Genomic DNA, 22,294 nt, shown 5'->3' with positions numbered 1-22,294 from the left:
AGATCATAATGAGACAGGAAGGTGGCAAAGGAAGGAGCCCATTTGCATGACAATAATTGAGCCAAGAATAGAAAGCTAGAGAGATGAAAGGGTGAGGCTGGCAGCTGAGCTGGGTTAACCCTCACAAACCAGACTACCCAGCTCTGCTCTGCAGGGGAGGCCAGGCCAAGCCCTGTGCCAGGCTTTGGGGGAGGGGAGAAGGACACCGCCCCAGGGGATTGTGGGAATGCTGGCCAGGCTGGACTTTGCCCTACTCCTCCTCCTCCTTCAGCCCAGGGCCCCCGCTTTGCTTGCCCTCTCCTTTGTGTGTGGGCTCTGTGGCTGTGGGGCTAAGTGGGCATCATGGCTGCTCAGAATGACCTCTGCGATGCCATTGTGATCGGGGCGGGCATCCAGGGCTGCTTCACTGCATACCACCTGGCCAAACACGGGAAGCGCGTTCTCCTGCTGGAGCAGGTACTGTGTCCCCTCTGTGCTCCTGACCTTAGGGACTGTCCCTGTCTCTCCCCTAGAGAGAGGTTCCCAGAGCTAGCAGGCTGTGGGGCCAGGCCAAAGGGCCTGATCATCACAAATTCTGTGCAATCTGTAGCTTAGCTGCCTGGTGTGTGCATCATCACAATGCAAAGAAAGTCCATCCCCCGCTCCCCCCCAAGACCCATGTCCGGTTTCTAGGTGTATTTTCTCCTTTTACCCCGCCCCCCACCCTCCGCCTGCCCAGTTCCTGCCCTTGATCAAGAAGTGTCCCAGGCCCTGTTCTCTTCCTTCTTGCTATCCATTCTCTTCCGAGCCGAAATGGTTGATCTGGCCCAGAAAAAGAATCAGTTCTGCTTTGGGTAACCTTAAGTAAAGCTAATTTTGTCTCGAGGCAAGGCTGATTTGTCAGCCTCAGAGGTAGGATTCTTCCCTGCACATTCCTGGCCTCTCACCCTGGCACCCAGCGGAGGCTTCTGTTTCTTCTGCCGCCTCCAGATAATAGCAGCCGCCTGTCCGATGCACAGGAAATAAGGCTTTGGTCTTAGTTTTCCTTATAGAAAAGGTGACCCCAAGCAGCGCTGTCTACCGTGACCATGCACATGTGGGTGGGCCTGCCTGTCTACAGGGTTCTTCCCAGGACATGTCCACCCAGCTCACCTGCCAAAGATTTCTCCCCTCCCCTTCTGCCTGGTTTGGTTGATTCTTCTGGGTAATAAGCTGGATTGGTTGGAAATTTCAGAGAGGAAGGAGAGAGGAATAGATTTCAGAGAGGAAGGGAGAGAGAGAGATAGAAACATCAATAATGAGAGAGAATCGTCGATCAGTTGCCTCCTGCACACCCCCTACTGGGGACTGGGCCTGCAACCTAGGCATGTGCCCTTGATTGGAATCGAACCCGGGCCCCTTCAGTCCGCAGGGCAATGCTCTATCCATTGAGCCAAACTGGCTAGGGCTGGAAACCTTTTTTTATTTCTCTGTCATTTTTTCTCAAAGCCCGAGGGATTCTTGGTTCAACCTTGCAGGCAACTCTCCATTTTTTGCTAAATCCCAAGTGGTTTCCTTGTCCTGAGTGATCCGAAGCCACAGGGAAATAGTCAGCATCCGTTTCCTTGTCCATGAAATGAGGGGCTAGACTAGAATGATCTCAAAGGCCCTTTCTAATTCTGCTTCTCTGTGCCTCTTAGTAGGATGGGGTAGCAGCAGGTTGACTGAAGACACACTAACAAAGGGGCTTCGGGGATGTGAATGATGTTAGCAAAAAAGGAAGCTGAAGAACTTCTGTTCTGACAGCCAGATCAGGAACGTGGTCACAAAGGGAGAATGTATGGAAATATTTGAAGAATAAGTGCTCCAGATTGACAGCTCCTGGTTGACTTGATGAGCTGGCTCTTAAAGGGGGGTGGGAGGTGGGCGTGGGGAGGGGTGGTGGGGAAGTGCAAGGGGTAACAGCTTCAGTTGTCTCTCTTGTTTTCCACTTCCAGTTCTTTCTACCACACTCCCGAGGAAGCTCCCACGGGCAGAGCCGGATAATCCGAAGGGCGTACCCTGAAGAGTTTTACACCCAGATGATGGATGAGTGCTACCAGATATGGGCCCAGCTGGAGCACGAAGCTGGAACCCAATTATACAGGTTGAAGAATTCCTTGAATCATGGGGCCTGGCACCTGGAGGTGCTTCTAGGATGTGAGGGAGCAGTGCCGTGCACACTTGAAATGCCATGGAGGGACACAGGGCCTAGGGGAGTGCCAGTCACATGGAAGCATTCTGCTCACCGTCATGATCACCCACAGGTCCAGATGGCTCCTGCTGGGGTCTGAGTTTCAGGGCTGGTTCAGACCATGTGTCCAAGGCTAGCCGAAGTTGTGTCTGTATCTCCATGAAGCCATCTGAGATTCTTTTAGGGCAGGGATGGTTATAGAACAGGAGGCTGCTGTCTTGATTCTTTATCTTCCTACTAGTATCATAACTTTTCATGCTGGGTGCAGCTCCCAACTCCCAGAGTGACCCCTATAAATCCATTTTATTCTCTCTGAACGCCTCCTCCCATAGAACAAAGTAGGGATGCTCCTCAGACCCCATTGCTTGCCAGGGAGTGAGCCTGCAGCTCTTTCCTTGTTGCCCCCATGACAACCCTCAAGGCCCCCTCCTAACTGACCTTTCACACGCTCATGGGGAAGAAAGCCTGTGATACACAGAGAACTTTAACCACCCAACCACCTCCGCTCCCATCTTCTCTGTGGCTCTTTTTTTTCCTTCTTTTTTATTTTTATTGTTGATCTCTATGGCTCTTAACTGAACTTCCTACAAAACTCTAGCTCTACCCTACAGGGTGGCAGTTATTTTAATGGACAGGAACCAAGAGGTTACTGTTCTGTTGCAAAAACACCATTAACTTAAGAACAAAGTGAAATCCATTATGCAAATACAGCGAGGGCAGCTAATTACAGATTTATTCCAGAGGCAGCTAATGCACCCAGCACCCAAATAAAGGAGCATGTCCCGCTGAGGGGCGGCCTGGCAAAGGGACCCCTGTCTGTCAGCCATCTGCAAATACTGCTGAGTCTCTTGTGCTAAAAGAAATGCTGAGCCTTGGAGGGCAAAGTTCTTCCTAGTAGACAAGGAGGCGACTAAAAGAGACGTTAGAAGAGTGTCTGGCCCTAGCCGGTTTGGCTCAGTGGATAGAACGTCAGCCTGCAGACTGAAGGGTCCTGGGTTCGATTTCAGTCAAGGGCACATGCCCAGGTTGCGGGCTCGATCCCCAGTAGGAGGCGTGCAGGAGGCAGCCAATCAATGATTCTTTCTCATCATTGATGTTTCTCTCTCTCTCTGCCTCTCCCTTCCTCTCTGAAATCAATAAAAATATATTTTTTAAAAGAAGAAGAGTGTTCAGCCTGCAGACTGAAGGGTCCTGGGTTCGATTTCAGTCAAGGGCACATGCCCAGGTTGCGGGCTCGATCCCCAGTAGGAGGCGTGCAGGAGGCAGCCAATCAATGATTCTTTCTCATCATTGATGTTTCTCTCTCTCTCTGCCTCTCCCTTCCTCTCTGAAATCAAGAAAAATATATTTTTAAAAAGAAGAAGAGTGTCTGGAGTCAGAAGGCTTGAATTTGCCTTTGTGCTCTACCTCTTACCGGCTATGTGACCTTGGGAAAGTTTCTGTACCTCTCTGTGTCTCGTGTTTTCTCACAGGGTTTTGTGAGGATTAAACGAGACTTGTGAAATACTTGGCACAGTGCCTAGCACTTTTCAATAAATGGCAGTTCCTCCCACCTGTTCTGGGTTAGCCACATCCTATCTCAACTGAGCCAGGGAGGAAGTAGGGCAGGAGAGACAGATGGGATGAAGCAACCAAGAACATCAAGGGGAAAGGCTGCTGGAAAGGGAGAGAGGGAAAGGCACCCTTGGGTAGCAGATGCTCATATTTTCATAATCTTCTTCTTTGGCAGGAGGACAGGACTTTGGATATCAGCTCTGACACATTTTAGCTGTGTGGTTTGGAGCAAATTGTTTAATGTCTTTGAGACTCAGTTTTCTCATCTGCAAAGTAGGAGTAATAATATCTATTTCAGGGGCTGTTGTGAGGATAAGTATGAAAAGGGCTTAGACAAAGCATCATCATCATCATCATCACATATTTAGTGCTTATAGTAAGAAAGTCAAATTGTTCTAAAACTACCTGATATTTTTTAACTCATTTAATTCTCATTAAATCTCATTAGAGGGTTGCTACTGAGTAGTCGGGGCCTTAACCCATTAGTGCAAATCACAGAATTCTTATAGTCTAGAGCAGGGTTTGGAAAACTTTTTCTGTATATGGCCAAACAGTATTTTAGGTCTTGCAGGCCATATGGTCTCTGTTGCAACTATTGAATTTTGCCCATTACTCAACTCTACCACTGCAGTGTGAAAGCAGCCACAGAGAATATAGTTGCAACAAATGAGCATGGCTGTGTCCCAATAAAACTTTACTTATGGACACAACAATTTCGTATAATTTTCATGTCATGAAATTTTGCTTTTATCAACTATTGAAAAATACAAAAACCATCTTGGCTTGTGACAAGAACAGGTGTCAGGCCTTACTTGGCCCCTGGGTCATAGTTTGCTGGCCCCCTGGTTTAGAAAATACCACAAATTGGTTACTTTGTCTACCTCCTGTCTCCAAACAAGTTTATTGCTAAATCATCCCAGATCAGAAGACTGCTAATGTATGGTACATTTAAAGACAGACACATACATAGCCCTCCTTAAAAGACCATTCTGATGTCTCACAGCCTCAATTATGAAAAAGGAAGAGTAAAGTGAATGTGCTTTGAAAACCTTAAAAGTCCTTTGGAGTGTTAGGTGTTCTGTATTATTATTATTGACAAGTCCTTTCTATGGCTAACCTAATTTACTCAGGCACACTAATTTGCTTGGTTCTTTAACTTAGTAGGGGACACAGAACAGATACTTCCCATTCCAATTCCTTTAGCTGTTGTTCTTAATTCAGATTTTCTAAATGATCCATCATCTTCGTGGTGGATCATATAGTAACAGGTCCTTCTGGAAGAACTAGCACAATATCATAATCTAACTGATAGATACGGATGCATTTACTTAATGCTATTTGATGATGATTTAAAAAAAAATAACACCTTCAGGAGTTGGTAGGTGAGGCGGTTGCTCAATTCTTTTTCTTCTGTTCTGTCGCTTCCTGTGACAGTGGCATACTAAACATGGGTGAGCTCGGGATATTTGCATGTATTCTGGAAACAGACTGTGACACGTGTCAGATCACAAGGTCTGAATCGTTGTGATGTGTACAGCCAGGACGTTGATAGCAACAGCAAATCCCAGCTCTGTGGCCCCTCTCTTCCCCGCCCCGCCTTTTCCCTTTGAGGCCTACCATCTAGCTCCTGACCCCGGCTGCCCCTGCTTAGCTGACAATATCAGACAAGATCACAGCCGTAGGCAGTACAGCTGCTGGCAGAACCTGGTGGCCCCCTCCGCAGCTGCTGCTTCCTGTGTCTGCGAAGTGTCTGGCTTGTCAGCCACATCCCCTCCCTGGAGCGGTCTTTGTTAACCGATTCCACCTCGGCCCACTGAGCCGAAGATGAAACGCCAGGAGCTCCTCCAGCACCAACAAAGACAGCAGCCACCACCCAGTCCTTACTTGAATCCCTTCCCCAAGGTGACTCTGAGAGCTGGCTTGCCTGGTACTTTTAACCCAGAGAGGGGGAAGCTGGAGACGGGGCTAGGACTTGGCAGATGTGGGGCGAGATGTCTGCCCTTCCCCCCCAATTCCTCCCCACTCCATCTTGCCTCCCGTCCTGCTATAGTAACTGGGAGAAATCCCTAATCACCAACTCCGTGGCTTTAGTGGGGCCGTCGAGTTGACGTGAGCCTTGGGAGGAATCTTTGATTACCTCTTCCTCGTGCCGGATCCAGCTGGGGTTGGGAGGAAGGCGCGATTCATACCAAATGCTTTGCACTCGGCTGAGGACATTCGAAGAGTTGGGAGCTGCACTCTTTCCAGGGTTTCCTGAACCCCCAGCCTCACTCGGGGTGCCTTCTTGCTAGGCCAGCCCTGACCAGTCATTTTCTGGGCATTTCTTTTTCCTGTGACGCCTCCCCAAATTTTGTAGCCTAGGTCAGAGCCAAAAAGAGGAGAGGGAGGCCCAGGGCACGGGGGCGAGAAATTGATGCAGAATGAGCAGTCTGTTTATTGGGATCTAGAAAAGCCATTAAAAAAAATAAGCACTTAAATGATTTTCAATCTGCCATGGAAGTCATCTATCTTCATACCGGGGGTAGAGGTCCACTCTCCCATCCCTGTTTTGATTGACTGACTTCCAATTCTCTAAGCATTTCCCACAGGAGCCTCTCACCTATCTCCCATAATGACAGGCCTTTGCATTTCCAGGCAGTGTTTTACATTTATTTCCGATTTGCTCATAATGGTCAAAAAAATCTCTCTCCAATCCGAGGCGCTTCTCCGGCAGGGCACCAGTTTCCCTCAGGCCAAATAGCTCAGCCGTGATCCACGGAAAATGAGAATTTCCCAAACGCATCTTCGGACGAGGGGAGGGTCCAGCATCACCGATTCAGATGGAAAAGTTCCCACTGTTAGATCAATATCTGGGCTAAGAAATAAATGCCACAGGGGCAGAGAGCGGGAGCAAAATGATTACGATCGGCACAATTACATTCGCCGGCAGAACCGGCTCGCTGATTACTCCTCAGGATGGGGCGCCCCCGCTTCACCCGCCACAGGACGGCTTGGGAATGAGAACGTCACTCAGCATTTCATAATTCAGCAGATCTGCCCGTTGTCTTGGCCTGCGTTCATTTCCCCTGTACTGTACATTCCTGTGAGAGGGGTTCTTATTTCAAGGAAGGAAGGGGAGAAGGAGGGAAGGAAGAAAGAAAAGGAGGAAGGGAGGGAGGCAGGGAGGAGGGAGAAGGGAAAGGAACTAAATCTGAGAGCATATGAGAGACCAAGGCTGATACATTGCAGGCAGGGTTAGGATATGTGTTCTACTTCCAGGCCAGCAATCTGACTGCTATAGGGAGGGGTTAAGCCAAAGTCTTTCCCAGAATTCTACCCAGCTACAACCCCATCGGGTAAAAAGGGTTCAAGAACATACACTTGGGTGACTTCTTAATTATCCTGTTGACCATGATGTTTACTAGGCAAGTTTCCATTAGCTGAGCACCTATCTGAGGTTCTTTTTTGGGGCCACAGGAAAAAGGCCGTCTGCTGCTAGCGGGGATTTCTCTAGCATCCTTCCTCTGCTGAGCTTTGAAGAGGCAGAGGTACTTACTGCTTTCTCACCAGTGGTGAACGCTGGGTAGGCGGGGGCCATGGCAAATGAATTGGGCACGCTGCGTGGCTCTGTGTACTGACACCAGCCCCGGGGCCCGCTGTGTTCCTAACCCCTCCCAATCTTCTCTTTAATCCCCCCAACCAGATAATGTGGGATTTGGAAGCATGTAATATCCATGAGACTCCATTATAGGCTATTACGAGCTTTATATGCGGTACCCGGAGGATGTACCGGGCTGATGCCGGCCACTACGGCTGCTGAAACTGAGAGCGATGACAGGAATGGTTCCAAGGGCCAAAGTGACCTTTCTATTGTTTAGATCAGTTTCCAGAAAAAAAAAAAAGGGATCTCTGGTTTCTTGTGACGAGAGACAGAAGCATTACAAAGAAACCGCTTTTACTCCCTTAGTGAGTAGGAAGCACAGAGGGAAGTATAAAGAGAAACAACATTGTAGAATCACTAAATTAATTGCTGGGGCCTTAAGAGGCCATCGACTGGCATTTCTGCATGAAGGTGCCATTGGCATTTGGGTGGGATCTTCCTGAGCATCGCAGGTTTAGCATCCCTGGTCCTTGTCCACTAAACGTGAATGGCAACCCCCAGGCATTGTGACAACTAAAAAAAAAAAAAAAAAAAAGGCCCATGACATTTCCACATGCCCCTGGGTTGGCGATGGTGCACACTGATGTGGAACCACCAATAGTCCAATAGACATTGTCACAGAGGAGGAATCTGGGGCCTGCAGAAACCAGAGCAAGGTCACAGGGGATGCTGGGACTGGCCCCAGAGCCAGACCTCCCAGTTTAGGACCCTTTCCACAAAATGCGCAACCTCAAAGAAGGAACAGAGAGACAGACAGACAAAGGAAGGGACAAAACATTACCTGACAAGAAAAGGGACAGAGAAAAGAAAGAGCAGGGGTGGGGGAGGAGGGTAAAGGGTAAAGATGAAAAACAGTGAATAGATAGGGTCAGGGGATGGGAGGAAGGGAAGAGATCACATCAAACTCATTGAACACCTACCACTTTCTAGGTGTGGAAATAAAAGAGGACTTAGGATCTTTGCCCTCAAAGTCAGAATGAATATCCTGAGAGGGATGAGGGAGAAACAAGCAAACCGATAGTAGTGAGAGACAAGGGCAGACTTGGGAATGGCCTGGAAACCAGCTCAGTAACACTGTGATTCTTGCAACAGAGTTGAGATAACTTCACTTGTTTGTGGTTTTTTTTTTTTTTTTAATGGGAGGCTGGGACTCGTTCTTGCAACAGAGTTGAGATAACTTCACTTGTTTGTGTTTGTTTGTTTTTTAATGGGAGGCTGGGACTCTCCTTGATGCCTGGCCCTGGGACCCTTGTTGAAGAATGAGAGAGAATGGCCCAGGGCCCTGACGCAAACCTTCACCCAGGTCTCTCTCTCTCTCTCTCTCTCTCTCTCTCTCTACAGGCAGACTGGACTACTACTGCTGGGAGTAAAGGAGAATCAAGAATTAAAGGCAACCCAGGCTACTTTGTCTAGGTTGGGGGTGAAACACCAGTGCCTTTCACCTGAAGAACTGAAGCAACATTTCCCCAACATTCGGTTGGCCAAGGGAGAAGTGGGACTCTTGGAAGAGTCTGGAGGAATTCTCTATGCAGCCAAGGCCCTCAGAGTCCTTCAGGTGAGACTGTGCAGTTTTAGGGGCAACGCAGCTCCTGATCTGGGCATCCTGGGTCCCAATCAGTCATGCCCCAACCTGCCTTCCCCCACTGGATGAGAGCCTTCGCCATGCGGGCTTTAGTCTTGACCTTTGGGCGGGGCAGTTGTATATACCCTGCCAGGTCTTGCCAATGTGGGAGAGGAGGTCTAGAATCTGCACTCCTTTCTGCCCTAAGCAAAGGACTCTTTGTCCACCAGGGTGAACTGCATATATAACCATTTGCCCTTCTCTGGTCCTGTCCTCTCAGGAAGCAATTCGACAGCTAGGAGGCAAAGTGTGTGATGGAGAGAAGGTGATGGAGATAAAACCAGGGCTACCGATCATAGTGAGAACCACCTGTAAGAGTTACCAAGCCAACAGCTTGGTCATCACAGCAGGTCCTTGGACCAACAGGCTCCTCCGTCCCCTGGGACTTGAGCTGCCTCTCCAGGTAAGGGACGCTGGAAGCCCGAGAGTTGGTGCTTAAGAGAAGAAACCTTGGAGCCAGATGGCCACTTACTGGTGGACAACTTTGGGCAAATTCGTTTCCCTCACTGAGCCTCCAGTTGTATAACCTGTAAAATGGGGGGTAGGGCTGCTGGAGAATTAAATGAAAAGATATACATAAAGCCCTTCGGAGATGGTCTGGCCACTTGTAAGTACTCAATAAATAGAAGGCATTGTTAACCCCTGGAGAAGAAGCAGGAAGGCTCTTAGTTATAGGAGAAGACTAAGAGTGGGAGAAGAGAGAGATTCAGAGATTTTTGTGCATCATGATATAATGGAACACGCAAATGACATGAGAACTGGATGAAAAGGGGATAGATGAGTGAAGTGGGGCATCCGGGCTGTATTGCAGGGCTATAAGACCCCAGCGTTGTCTTTAGAGTTCCAAGGCTTTCCCCTTTCACCTCCCACTTCCTCTCCCTGCTTCTAGACCCTGCGGATCAACGTGTGTTACTGGCGAGAGAAGGTTCCCGGAAGCTATGGTGTGTCCCAGGCCTTTCCATGCTTCCTGGGCCTGGACCTCAGCCTGGCTCCCCACCACATCTATGGGCTGCCCTCTGGAGAGTACCCAGGGCTGATGAAGGTGAGTGAAAGGCAGAGAGAAGGCCAGGAGGGGTGCACACAGAATCGGGGCCACTGCTCTTCCGTTCCCAGCGGACTCCCTCAGATCCCAGTGGGCGGCAGCGGGCATCTACTCGCTATTCACGACTTGCATTGCAAGACACCCAGCTGTCCCGGCGCCCCACAAGGGGAGCCCTTCCTTTGCAAACAGAGGGTTGGTGGGGAATGAACAACTAGGCAACCTAGCGTGGCAGCGAGCAGCATTTGTCAGGAACTGGGGAAGGCTGGGATGATGGATGGGGGCACTGTGTGTACAAGCCTGTCCCCTGGGCTGGGTGGGTGTGCGGGAATGCCGGCCCTCGCAGCTCACTCACCCTGCTCTGGTTGGGAGCCAGGTCTGCTATCACCACGGCAACAACGCGGATCCCGAGGAGCGGGACTGCCCCGCAGCATTCTCAGACATCCAGGACGTGCAGATCCTGAGCCGCTTTGTCAGAGACCACTTACCTGACCTAGAGCCCGAGCCTGCGGTGGTGGAGCATTGCATGTACACGGTAAGGGGGCGGGCGGCCCCGGAGAGCAGGGGAAGGAGACAGATTGGCCTGGCGCCGCTCAGGCTTGACTCTCCTCGACTCCTGACATCGTGGAGCATTGCATGTACACGGTAAGGGGGCGGGCGGCAGCAGGGGAAGGAGACAGATTGGCCTGGTGCCGCTCAGGCTTGACTCTCCTCGACTCCTGACATTGGATGTGACTTGAAACAAATGAGTTAATTTCTGTGGTTCGGTTCACCTCCACCAGAGAGGGCCCATTAGAGGTTATTCATATGCCTTTTCATTAGGAAACTAGACTTACGCCTGGCAGTCCTTCACTATGTTTCCCAGAAGGGCTCTAAAAGATTTTTTGGCAAGATGTTCTAGTTGAGCGGGCCTTGGGGACAAAGAGAAGAGACAGATGTCACCAGGGCCCGAGGCATCTTGGCTAAGTTCGTTTGCGCGCATTAACTGAGCACCTACTGTGTTCATGGCTCTGTGGAGGAGAGAGGCAGATGGACAAATGAGAAAGGCTGACATACCCAAAGGGGGCACTGGCGTGCAGAGAGCGTTCCTGTGCCGCATTCCCATTCTTTCTGGAAAGGAAGCCAGCCTAACCCTCTCCCTCCTGAGCCTGCAGTTAGTTCTTCCTCCCTCCGTCCTCCAAGGACACAGGTGTGACTGTTTCTTTCTAGGACACCCCTGACAAACACTTCATTCTTGATCGACACCCGAAGTATGACAACATCATCATTGGTGCTGGATTCTCGGGTGAGTCTGAGGAGGGGGAGATGGGGGCCTTAAAGCCGAGTGCCAGAGCTCGGTGCCAGGCAAAATGGTGTTAGCTGGCCATTGGGGGCCAGCGCCTGGACACTGAGTGTGTAAGGGGCTGGGCAGGGAAGTCAGAGGAACGGGTGCTCCTAGTGGGAGGCTCTATCGCGGGACGGTGTCGGGGCCTCCAGCCCCTGTCTCTGAGGATGCCTGACAAGCTGCTCTTCTTCCTCTAGGGCATGGATTCAAGCTGTCCCCTGTTGTGGGCAAGATCCTGTATGAATTAAGCATGAACTTGACACCATCCTATGACTTGACACCTTTTCGAATCAGCCGCTTCCCTGGCCTGGGCAAAGCTCACCTTTGACCCAGACATCCAAGATGTCCAGCAGCCTTTCCTTTGAGCACAGGTGCTGTGAGTGAAGCCCTCTGCTGGGAAGGCTTCTGGGGTGAGGGGGTGGGGGTGGGGTGGGGGAGGGAGTGGCCGTGGGATGTCATTCTCTTCTGCTTTTAGAGTCCCCCCTAAACACCAGACGGTTGAATGTACCTTCTTCCCTGGCCAGCTCCTCAATCCCATTACTTTTTTGCTTCTAGATGGTCAATCAAATATTCTATCATCACGGAGTAGCCAGGACCTTTGAGAGGACGTCTGTTTGTACAACGAGGGGCACAAGGACCGGGGCAGGAGACCAAAGTGGCTGTTAAAATTCTCTTTGCTGGGACATGTGATGAATTGGAGATGGATTTGACTAAGGCTGCCCAGCGGAGGGTAAACAAGATGATTTGTAGAGGACTACTGCCCTTGAAGTTCCCTCTCCTTAAAACTAGAGCCACCCTCCATCACAAGCTCTGTTAAAACCTGGCTCATCGTGGGTGCACCATGAATGTTTGTGGAAAAAAAAATGTGTTGAATCGACAAATAAGTAATGGCATTGCCTTAAAGTCGGTGGTGGGCTTTATTTTCCGTGTGACCCCATTTCATATAGACTCAGCAGCACAGAATCCATCACCCCAGGAATCCTTGGGGGTCCTTATCCCCTTGATGCACTGCACCCCTTTTCCCTGGATTCTTTGTCTGGTTCTCATCCTCTCTCTGGTTCTGGAAAGATGCTCAGTCCCCCAGCCTCCCATTAAGGTGTATTGTCAGGTCCTTATGAAGATGGAACTGTTATACCAGAAAGAAAGAGAGACACACTCGCTTAGAAACCCTGTTCAATGTTTGAATGTTAAATGTGCCATTTTATTATCATTAGGATTGCTCCCACTTAATGAAACGGCATTAGCACCGAGTCGGCTGGCCTCCTTGCACTAATTGCTTTGAAAGGGAACAGGCTCATGACTACCCCAGGGTGGGAGGAGGGGAGAGGGGTGGAAGCGGGGACTCAGGCAAGGCTTAAGGCGCTCAGATGGGACCCAAGCAGGAGGCCCGCCAGACCAGGCCAGTTGGGCCCAAGAGAAAGGAGTTAAAGTGCTCGGGGGAGGAGAAAACTGGGACTGGTGGGAGGGTGGTGGCGGGAGTGAAAATATTAGGAGGAGTTACTGAGCGGGAAAGAGTGGGAAATGGGAATAAGAGCATAACTATTCCCAACGGAAATACAACACAAAGGAAATTACTCTTCAACTGCCATACAGGCCTAGGCACATGGCTTAGCACTGATTTCTCCAGGGGATTATAAAAGGCAGCCAATCCCATCAGCCCCATGACAAGTCTGCTTTTTAGCCGCTCTCAGATCGTTCCCTGAACCTCATCCTCTGTAAAGTGGTAATAATAACCATCATCGTATCTGCAAAATGGGCAGAATACTACAACCTGGGTGAACCTTGAAGATAAAATGCTAAGCGAAGTAAGCCAGACACAAAAGGACACATATTGTATTTAGAGAAACAGAAAGTAGAATGGTTGTCTCCAGGGGCTGTGGGGAGGGAAGGATGAGGAATTAATATCCAATGGACACAGAGTTTCAGTTTGGGAAGATAAAAAAGTTTTGGAGCCCGGCCAGTGTGGCTCAGTGGTTGAGTGTCCACCCAGGAACCAGGAGGTCACTGGTTTGATTCCTGGTTGGGGCACATGCCCGGGTTGTGGACTCAGTTCCCAGTGGAGGGCATGTGGGAGGCACGATGATTCTCTCTCATCATTGATGTTTCTGTCTCTCTATTCCTCTCCCTTTCTCTCTCTCTCTAAAAATCAATAAAGTGGGCCCTGGCTGGTTTGGCTCGGTGGATAGAGCATGGGCCTGTGGACTGAGGGGTCCCGGGTTCGATTCTGGCCAGGGGCACGTGCCCCGGTTGCGGGCTCGATCCCCAGTGGGGGGCATGCAGGAGGCAGCCAGTCAATGATTCTCATCATTGATGTTTCTATCTCTCTCTCCCTCTTCCTTCCTCTTTGAAATAAATTAAAAATAAATAAAGGAGGAAACATGTTTCTTTAAAAGTTTTGGAGATGGATGTTATGATGCTTTCACATCCTAATTTAGCACATCACAAACACAATCATGGTTTAATTGAGTGTACTTAATGCCACTAAACTGCACACATAAAATGGTTAAAATGGTACATTTTATGTTATATATATTTTACCACAATAAAAAAAATGGTAATAATATCAACCAACTCTGCAGGAGTGTGTGAGGATTAAATAAGATCATTCACTCATTTATTCATTCAATACACAAATATTTATTGAGCTTCTGCTGTGTGTCAGGCACTGTGCTAGGCACTGTGGATGTAACTGTGAACAAAACAGATGGAAATCTCTGCTCTTATGAAATGTCCAGTCCAGGCAGGGGAAGAAATGTAAATGACATCTATAAGTAAGTTACATCGTATGTGAGGAGGTGACAAGTATGCTGGAGAAAAACAGAACTGGGTGAGGAAGATAGTAAATGTGGGGGGAGGGACTACCCTTTTTGATGGTGGTCAGGGTGGGACTCTTGAGGAGGGAGCATTTGAGGAAACTTGGAGGAGAGGGAGTGTGCCAGGCAGGTATCTGGGTGTATGTAAGAGAATGTGGTAAGTTGTAAAGCTAGGCATTGTGTGTGTGAGAGAGAAAAATGAGGTACAGAGAGGAATCAATTAAGTTCTTGCCAGCTCCCAAGCTGGCAAAGCTGGGGAGAAAGGGTGCTGGGAACCTCTCCCTCACGTTCCACGGCTGCCCGCAGTTCCCTCTGCCTCTCCCTGTGCCACCCTCCTCCCCCAGCCAGCTGCAGCATCCCTTCCAAAATATCCAGTCTAATTCAGCTTGCTGGTGGCAGCGAAAGCAGGGGACCGAGGTCTAGAGGAGGCTGAGAAAGGACGAGTGGGGGATGCTGACAAGCCCTGCCTGAGCTGGCTGAGGCCCTCGACAAATGAGCTGGTGTGTCCTAGAAACAGGGTGCACGGAGGGGCAGGGACCAGGGCAGGCAGGGTCGGACAGGTGTGTGGGAGTGGGGAGGTCAGGGCAGAGTGGAGAGAAGCAGGACTTGGGTAAGAAGAGACTGGCAATGTGCTGGCCAAAAAGGTAGGCAAGGACCTCCAGGAATGCTGCACACTTCCTAAACCAGGGGAAACGGGTCCGGACGGGCCAAGCAATGCAACTTCCAAGTGAGCCTTCCTTTTTGGGGGTGGGAAGGGGTCCTAGACGGGGAGAAGAAATGCAGAGAACAGCCAATGGGCATAGAGAAGAGGACCAGCCATTGTAGAGAGGGTCAGAGGATACCGCGAGGGTTTAATAACACTGAAGGATTTGCCCAAACAGACTCACCGGCATTATCTCCCGGCTTTTCTTCTGCTTGAGCGTGGCCAGGCATCCCCTTTCAGGCAGACCCGACATATCTTCAAGATGGAAGAAAATGAAAATAAATCGGGCGGGCAATGAGACCTGTGGAAGGGCAGCTGGGGTCTGCACAGGCTGCAGGGGAGAGATAAGGGCAGCGGAGGGAAAGAGGCCCGAGTGGTTGCCAACCAGACGGAGGAAAACAGAGGCAGGCTAAAAATAGGTTGGGGGTAGGGAGGGAGGAGAGCCAGTCCAGAAAAGAAGGGAAAGCAGAGGCAATCGATGCTGTCGCGCCTCTGACCCAATTCTTCATCCCTCAGCCTCACCAAACTGAAAATTTCGGGGGTGACGGGGGAAAGGGAAAGATTGGTCCAGATAGAGAGGAGAGTCAGAAGAAAATAATTGGAGTCTTAAGACCAAGGCAATTGTGGGGTACAAATCAGTCATGGTGATGTGGACAAGAGGAGGTATGTAGTGTACGTAGTTAGTGTCAGTTAAACCCTCACCGGAGTTTGGCACCCGGAACAGGTTGAAGAGCTTAAGGAGTGTGAGTGTAACTTGGAAGGCGGGTCAACTGTCGGGAAAGGTACAAGGAGGCCACAAGGATGAGTTATTCTGGGGTCAGCAGGCTGGAGTGTGACTTAATGCTCGCATTTTACCTCTCATGAGAGTGATTAAAGGGAGTTTGGTAGGTGGATATTCTATTTCTTTTTCTTTTTTTTTTAAACATATATTTTATTGATTTTTTACAGAGAGGAGGGGAGAGGGACAGAGAGTTAGAAACATCGATGAGAGAGAAACATCGATCAGCTGCCTCCTGCACACTCCCCACCGGGGATATGCCCGCAACCAAGGTACATGCCCTTGACCGGAATCGAACCTGGGACCCTTCAGTCCGCAGGCCGATGCTCCATCCCAGTGGTTCTCAACCTTCTGGCCCTTTCAATACATTTCCTCATGTTGTGACCCCCAACCATAAAATTATTTTCATTGCTACTTCATAACTGTAATGTTGCTACTGTTATGAATCGTAATGTAAATATATGATATGCAGGATGGTCTTAGGTGATCCCTGTGAAAGGGTCGTTCAACCACCAAAGGGGTCACGGCCCACAGGTTGAGAACCGCTGCTCTATCCAATGAGCCAAACCGATTAGGGCTGGATATTTCATTTCAATGGTGGGCTTCCATTGTAGTCAGAGGGGTTCAGGTTAGACCTCAGGATATCTATCCCACTAAGTAGATTTGTGAGATAGTAAAACATGTATATGAGCACTCTTATGAGATTCTTTCCTGGGAAATCTTTAAAAATGAGAAGCCGGTCTATGTGGGCCTCTAGGCTTGCCTGGAGGCCGGGACCTCCCCCAACACCTCTGGAAGATTTCTGGCTAGAGGTGAGACGGAGGGTTTTTATTATCTTGGGGAGAGGGTCTGGAATGGCTGTCTGGGCCAGGGCCTAGGGCAGGGTGAACGAAAGCACCTGAGAGTGCGGGAGAGGGGGATGCACAAGGGCATTGGGTTTGTCAGGCTGGGAGAAGCCGCAGGATCAGGGGGGCAGGATTCTAACACGAAGGACCCAGAGGCATTTACATAACTTTGAATAATGAATAAGCCCAGCTCTGGGGCTCTTAGTCAGCATGCTCATCTACATCTTTATTAAAGCTTTATAAATGATTCAGCTCCCTACCCCTGCCCCCAGCCCTGCCCCGCCTGCCCCAAGCATCAGGGTAGTTGATTGCTCATTATTTTAGACTAGATTTGTTTCACCAACATTCTGTGAGGCATGGAGTGGGGACCACAGGAGAGAGGGAGGCCTCCAAAGGCAGGCTGAGTGGAGAGGTAGGGGGCGAACAGAAGCAGCGGCCATGGGAAGTCAGGTAGCTGGCTGTGAGCTAGGGACGCAGTCACAATTCTCTAAAATAACCCCGGGGCCAACATCCTCAGGAGAGAAAGGTTTCTTAGGTTCCCTGAAAGGTGCTGGGTTCAAGTCCTACTCAATCCCCAGCAGGTACGTGGCTTGTGGCTTGGCTCCATCACAGCCCGGAGCCCCTTGAGCAGCTAAATGAGTACCACCCCCAGGGAAGTGCTCATTTTTTCCTGAGGTAGGAATTTTGCTATTTTCACACAAAAAGAAAAATAAAATTCTGCTACGCTTGCAAGGCAAGAACAGGCACCAGGCACATTAGGGGAGGAAGATACAGGAACGCGTGCACATGGTATATAAATATGCAGGGAAAAGGAATGCTTGTGTCCACAGAGAGTTGGAGCTCACTCAACAGAGGAGCCCGGAGAAGAGGGGCATCCAGGTAGGCATGCTAGTGCCAGCTGCTCTGGTATCTGCCTGGTCCGCGGCAAGAGGCAGGGAGAGGCATTTAACAGCCTCGCCCCAGATGAGGGGGAGTTGGCAGGAAGCTGGTAGGGGAAAGGTAGAGCATTTCTCAACCCTGGCAGCACATTAAAACCACCTGGTTAGCTTTCAGAAATACAAAGCTTGGGCCCCACCCAAGGCCAATCACGTCGAATCCCTGAGGGAGAAGGTCCTGGGCACAGTAGTTCTTAAAAAGTTCCTCAGTGTTGGTTGGATACAACCAACGAACTAATAGATTTGAACTAACTCAGCGGTTCTCAACCTGTGGGTCGCGACCCCTTTGGCGGCCGAACGACCCTTTCACAGGGGTCGCCTAAGACCATCCTGCATATCAGATATTTACATTACGATTCATAACAGTAGCAACATTACAGTTATGAAGTAGCAATGAAAATAATTTTATGGTTGGGTCACAACATGAGGAACTGTATTGAAAGGGCCAGAAGGTTGAGAACCACTGAACTAACTTAATATATGTACTTATTAACATATTGACATAGAGTAAAATCAGGGTAATTTAAACATTGGCTGGATATTTGGTATTAAGGAGTTTTGGATAAATTTTTTAGGTGTGATACGAGTTTTGTGATTACATTTTAAAAAGAGTCGCTTTCTTTTCTTTGAGGAATAGATACTAAAGTGTTTATTAACAAAGTGATCTATCTGGAGTCTGCTTCAAGATAACCCAGTGGAGTGGGGAAGTGGACAGCAGTGCAGATAAAGCAAGATTTGCTCTGTGTTGTCCTGACCAGTGTGGCTCAGTTGGTTGGAGCATCATCCCATACACCAGAAGGTGGCGGGTTCAATTCCAGGGTCAGGGCACATACTGTGGTGGCGGGTTTGATCCCCAGTTGGGGTGCATACAGGAGGCAACTGATCGATGTTTCTCTCTCACATCGATGTTTCTCTCTCTCTCTCTCTCTCTCTCTCTCTCTCAAATCAATTAAAAAACATATCCTTGGGTGAGGCTTAAAAAAAATTGTGCTGGTAATTGTTAAAGCTACTTGATAAAAAAGTTCATTATATCTTATTTTCACTTCTTGTATATAAAACAAAACAAAAACAACAGCTCTTTGCGTGTTTCTGATATGCAGCCGGGTGAGAAGCTCACAGCCAGGCCCTCAGAGGACAGGGCCACCTGGCACCTCTGCGAACACACCAGCTTCAAGGACAAGAGCCAGCTTGTGGGACTGGCCTCCAAGGCTCTGGGCCTCGGGCCGGGCTGCGTGGGCCACCTTGGGGACACAATATCTGGCAGTTAGAGCTGCAGCTCTGGGGGTCCAGCCTTCTTCCCTGGCCAGCACAGCCGCTGGGGACTCAGAGCCTCCATGCTCGGTGCACTTGGACCAAAGCAAGCTGCCTGCCTGAGGCACCCAGAGCCAGCGATCAGCCTTGCTCTCCTTTCTCAATTCCCGCTGTCGCCTGACTGACTCCCCCGGGGCTGGACCCCCATCTCGGCTGGACACCCCCTCCCCCACTGCCGTCACCACTGCTTCCCTGCACTGTCACTCCCCGGACAGGCTCATCTGCCGGTGCCAGGGAACATTAGCCCAGCTGACTTCATCAAGGAGGTGAGGGGAGGCTGCACGCAAGTCCACAGAAGTAGGGGCACCCAGGCACCCATGCCCAGTGGCTGCTGGCAGAGCTGGCTGAGCTGCTGAGAGAGGCGCTGGTAGCTTGATCTCATTTGCATATCACTCCTGTAATGAACAAATTCAAATGAATCACAAATTCTCAGTTTTCTACCATCCCTGATGGGTTGGAGCTCCTCATTCTTATCCCTGGCATGGACCCACCATTCCCATGTTTTCTGCCCTTCCAGGTGAGTGGTCCCCCAGCCCCATTCAGCCCCTCCCTCTCACCCCACCCCAGGCCACCACCAGCTTGGGCATCATGCTCAGTTTGAGGCCCTATCTGTCTTCTCCGCTCCATTACCTTCCCCTGATGGCCTCTCGGGGCTGGGGAGGGAGAGAGTTAGAGGGGGTCTATTTAAGAGATTTTTGGGATCTGTGCCTGCGCATCACCCGCTGCCATGAGTTATTTCAGCGCCGATGTTTGTCTCGAGCTGATTATTCCAGCCCGAGAACAGGTGGAGCAGCCTGCGGTGGCTTATTCGTCAGCCAAGGCCATCTGTTCCCAACAAGCTGAGATTTGTAGCTGATTTCTACTGGGGAGCAAGGAGAGGGGGAGGGGAGGGAAATGAAGATCAACCCCCCCCCCCCATCCTCAGGGGACTTACTCCTCCCAGACCTTCTGTGATGCCTGAACCCCAGGCATTCCCTTCAAATACCCATACTTTCTCATTTTCTCAGAGAATTCACTGGTCACTTGCTCTCTGAAAGAGCAAAAATACTTTTTCCTTAAGGGGCTAACCCTTCTTCGATGAAGTCAGGTCTGAGAAACACAAATCCATCAGCCAGACACAAAGTCTGGTTATTGAGCCGTGTCCACCCTTACAGATCTTTAAAGAAAAACGTATATAAACATGACCCAAATATTCTAAGTGACCTTCTTGGCAGTTGGCTTCTCCTCACCCGGTCCATCCTCAGTCCCTTTACCAACATGAGTCCCCTCACCTAAACCTGTCACCTGCAGGGCCCCAGGCTGCATGGGAGGGCACCGTCTAGATGCTTTTCTCTTCTCCCGGCTGCTTCTCTCCCCGAAATACCCTGTTCAAGTTCCACCCTCCAATCTGTTCCTCTTCCTGCTTTCACTCTCAGCCATGCCAAGAGTTGCCTGCTGCTTTAAGAACGGCATTCCCTGAGCAAGGGATCCAAGCAGTTTCTAAGCAGCTTCGCCACATGGCTTTCCCCCCACGGCTACTATTTCTATATATGAAATGCCAGGAAGAAGCTTCTCTTACACTAATAGGACGATTTGGGGCCTTCTTCAGTGTTTGGCACAGACACACACCTATACTGACTTTTAAAAAAATGGCTGAAAATTTTATAATATGAGCGCAGATACTTCATCTATCGCCCCACATGACAGAATAAAACTATAACATTCAGAGGTCCCTTCCACTATTTCTCTGTTTTCACATGTACTGTGGTCATGTACGCGTTCCCTTAAGGACCCATTCACAGAGCTGTAAGACTGCCTCACTTTCTAGTTGGTTCTCTAGGCTTATGTTGCCAGTTCCCGGGAGCAGAAGCTCCGTTTCTACTATGACAGCCTGCCCAGTGGCTCAGTGTGTGATCCACTAGAAAGAACAGCCCCACAGATGAGCTCCAGGACCCTCGAAGGCAGGCCATGAGACCCGTGCCTCCAGTGCGGAACGTTCTGGGGCGGTGCCCTCACTAAGGTCACTCTCCTTGCTTTCCAGAGGAAGATATTCCCGTGGGGGCCAGAAGCAGCCCTCAAGCAAGAATGCCAACCTGCTGCCCTAGCCGGTTTGGCTCAGTGGATAGAGCGTCGGCCTATAGACTGAAGGCTCCCCAGTTCGATTCCAGTCAAGGGCACATTCCTGGGTTGTGGGCTCAATCCCCAGTCCGGGGCATGCAGGAGGCAGCCAATCAATGATTCTCTCTCATCATTGATGTTTCTCTTTCTCTCTCTCTCTCCCACTCCCTTCCACTCTGAAATCAGTAAAAATATATTTTAAAAAAAGAATGTCAACTTGCAATTGATGCCAGTCTTTTGAGAAATATGACCCATGAGGCCTATTTCACCTCAGACAATTTTGTATTTGCCTGGTTACCAGTCATTGTTCTGTCCTTCAAAGACCTAATGGTTCTGAAACTATTGGCTGCATCTTCCCTATTCCAGGATTTATTTTAAAAAAATCCCTCCCCCCCTTTTTTGGTATTCTCTACTTTCAAATTCCTAAGCGTTCTCTCTTCCCCAAATCCATTTGCTTCTTTTCCTAATCTAGTCAGATCATAGATGGCACAAAACAGATCAAAATTTATTAAACTGTGGAAACTCTTTGACTCTTAAGCCACCTCAAATATAATTTGCCTGAAGAGTGTCAAAACTTAATATCCTTTTTGAGGCTTTTGGGTAAAACTGTCATAGCTGACTTTTGATATCTAAAGCAAATTCCATCTGCACATTTAAGGATTCCCCTGGGAGATTTATGTCACTGACTTCAATCGCAAAGCACACATGCTTTTTGGAATCTCCCTTATGTGTATGACCCATTACCGGGACTTATACTACAGAAGACTCAATTTCTCTGTGAAATTTCTTCTAAACAAATCCGGCATTCTTGTTAACTCCAAAATGGCTATTGCTCTGGAAATCACTCCTCCCAGATCAAATCACAGAGAATGGCCTGGATTGTTCCTTTGTACTGTAATGGAATTAGAATGAGGTGAATATAGCTTAAAATATGCATTCCGGGCCACGTGGAACTGTTATTCATATTGTTGGCACAGTATGCGTGAAGCACAAATGTGATAACGTATGGGGGATGTTCTGAAATTGTTAAGAAGCAACACAAATGTGAGGCTGACATTACTCTCTAAAATTGCCCAGAAATGTTTCCTTCCTAAGGCCTTGGTGGATACCAGCTATTTGAGATGAAGATCATGACAGTGATTGTTGGCTCTCTCACCTCCCTCTTCATCCTCTGACAAGGCCAGAATAGCTCGCAGTCCCTGGCAATTGCTGGAACCAAGCTGAGAACCCTGAGAGGACAGATGTCGTTTCCTCACGGGGATAAGGACACTTTATAGAGTTGTGACAAAAGTTAAATGAGATTAGGTAGGCAAAGTGCGTAAGTACTGGGGACATTGTAAGTGCTCAACAAATGGGAATTATTATTGGCTTTTATCATCCTCTTCATCGCACGGATCGCCACTGACAGGCCGGGAAGCCCCAGTCACTACTCAGCCTCAGCTC

At 49.4% G+C, this 22,294-nt stretch overlaps 1 protein-coding gene and 1 long non-coding RNA gene across 3 annotated transcripts; one reads left to right on the top strand and one right to left on the bottom strand.

Annotated features, from left to right (window-relative positions):
* The first annotated feature begins 249 nt into the window (after positions 1-249).
* On the top strand, positions 250-12,257 carry PIPOX (pipecolic acid oxidase). The gene is made up of 9 exons (XM_005876873.2): positions 250-456; positions 1,956-2,104; positions 8,727-8,940; positions 9,227-9,409; positions 9,896-10,048; positions 10,422-10,580; positions 11,255-11,330; positions 11,567-11,740; positions 11,925-12,257. The coding sequence occupies exons 1-8, from the start codon at positions 343-345 to the stop codon at positions 11,695-11,697; spliced, it is 1,179 nt and encodes a 392-aa protein (XP_005876935.1). The 5' UTR covers positions 250-342; the 3' UTR covers positions 11,698-11,740; positions 11,925-12,257.
* LOC106727914 lies at positions 463-8,528 on the bottom strand. 2 transcript variants are annotated; one of them, XR_001364154.1, is made up of 3 exons: positions 5,883-8,528; positions 2,247-2,368; positions 463-1,191 (listed from the first exon to the last, which is right to left on the bottom strand). It is a non-coding gene; the product is annotated as an uncharacterized LOC106727914 (long non-coding RNA). The 2 variants fall into 2 exon arrangements; XR_001364155.1 differs by having other exon boundaries at positions 6,345-8,528.
* Positions 12,258-22,294: the final 10,037 nt, after the last annotated feature.

The sequence above is a fragment of the Myotis brandtii genome, unplaced genomic scaffold (assembly GCF_000412655.1).
Source record: "Myotis brandtii unplaced genomic scaffold, ASM41265v1 scaffold50, whole genome shotgun sequence".
Taxonomy (NCBI): domain Eukaryota; kingdom Metazoa; phylum Chordata; class Mammalia; order Chiroptera; family Vespertilionidae; genus Myotis; species Myotis brandtii.
The sequence above is the reverse complement of the archived record's forward strand: the minus strand, read 5'-3'. Positions and strand labels throughout refer to the sequence as shown.

Excerpts from the sequence above, each read along its gene's own strand:
- PIPOX (XM_005876873.2), top strand. The coding sequence starts at position 343 with ATGGCTGCTCAGAATGACCTCTGCGATGCCATTGTGATCGGGGCGGGC. Across the intron at positions 8,941-9,226 it reads AGGCCCTCAGAGTCCTTCAG|GAAGCAATTCGACAGCTAGG; the intron begins GTGAGACTGTGC and ends CTGTCCTCTCAG. Across the intron at positions 10,049-10,421 it reads AGTACCCAGGGCTGATGAAG|GTCTGCTATCACCACGGCAA; the intron begins GTGAGTGAAAGG and ends GTTGGGAGCCAG.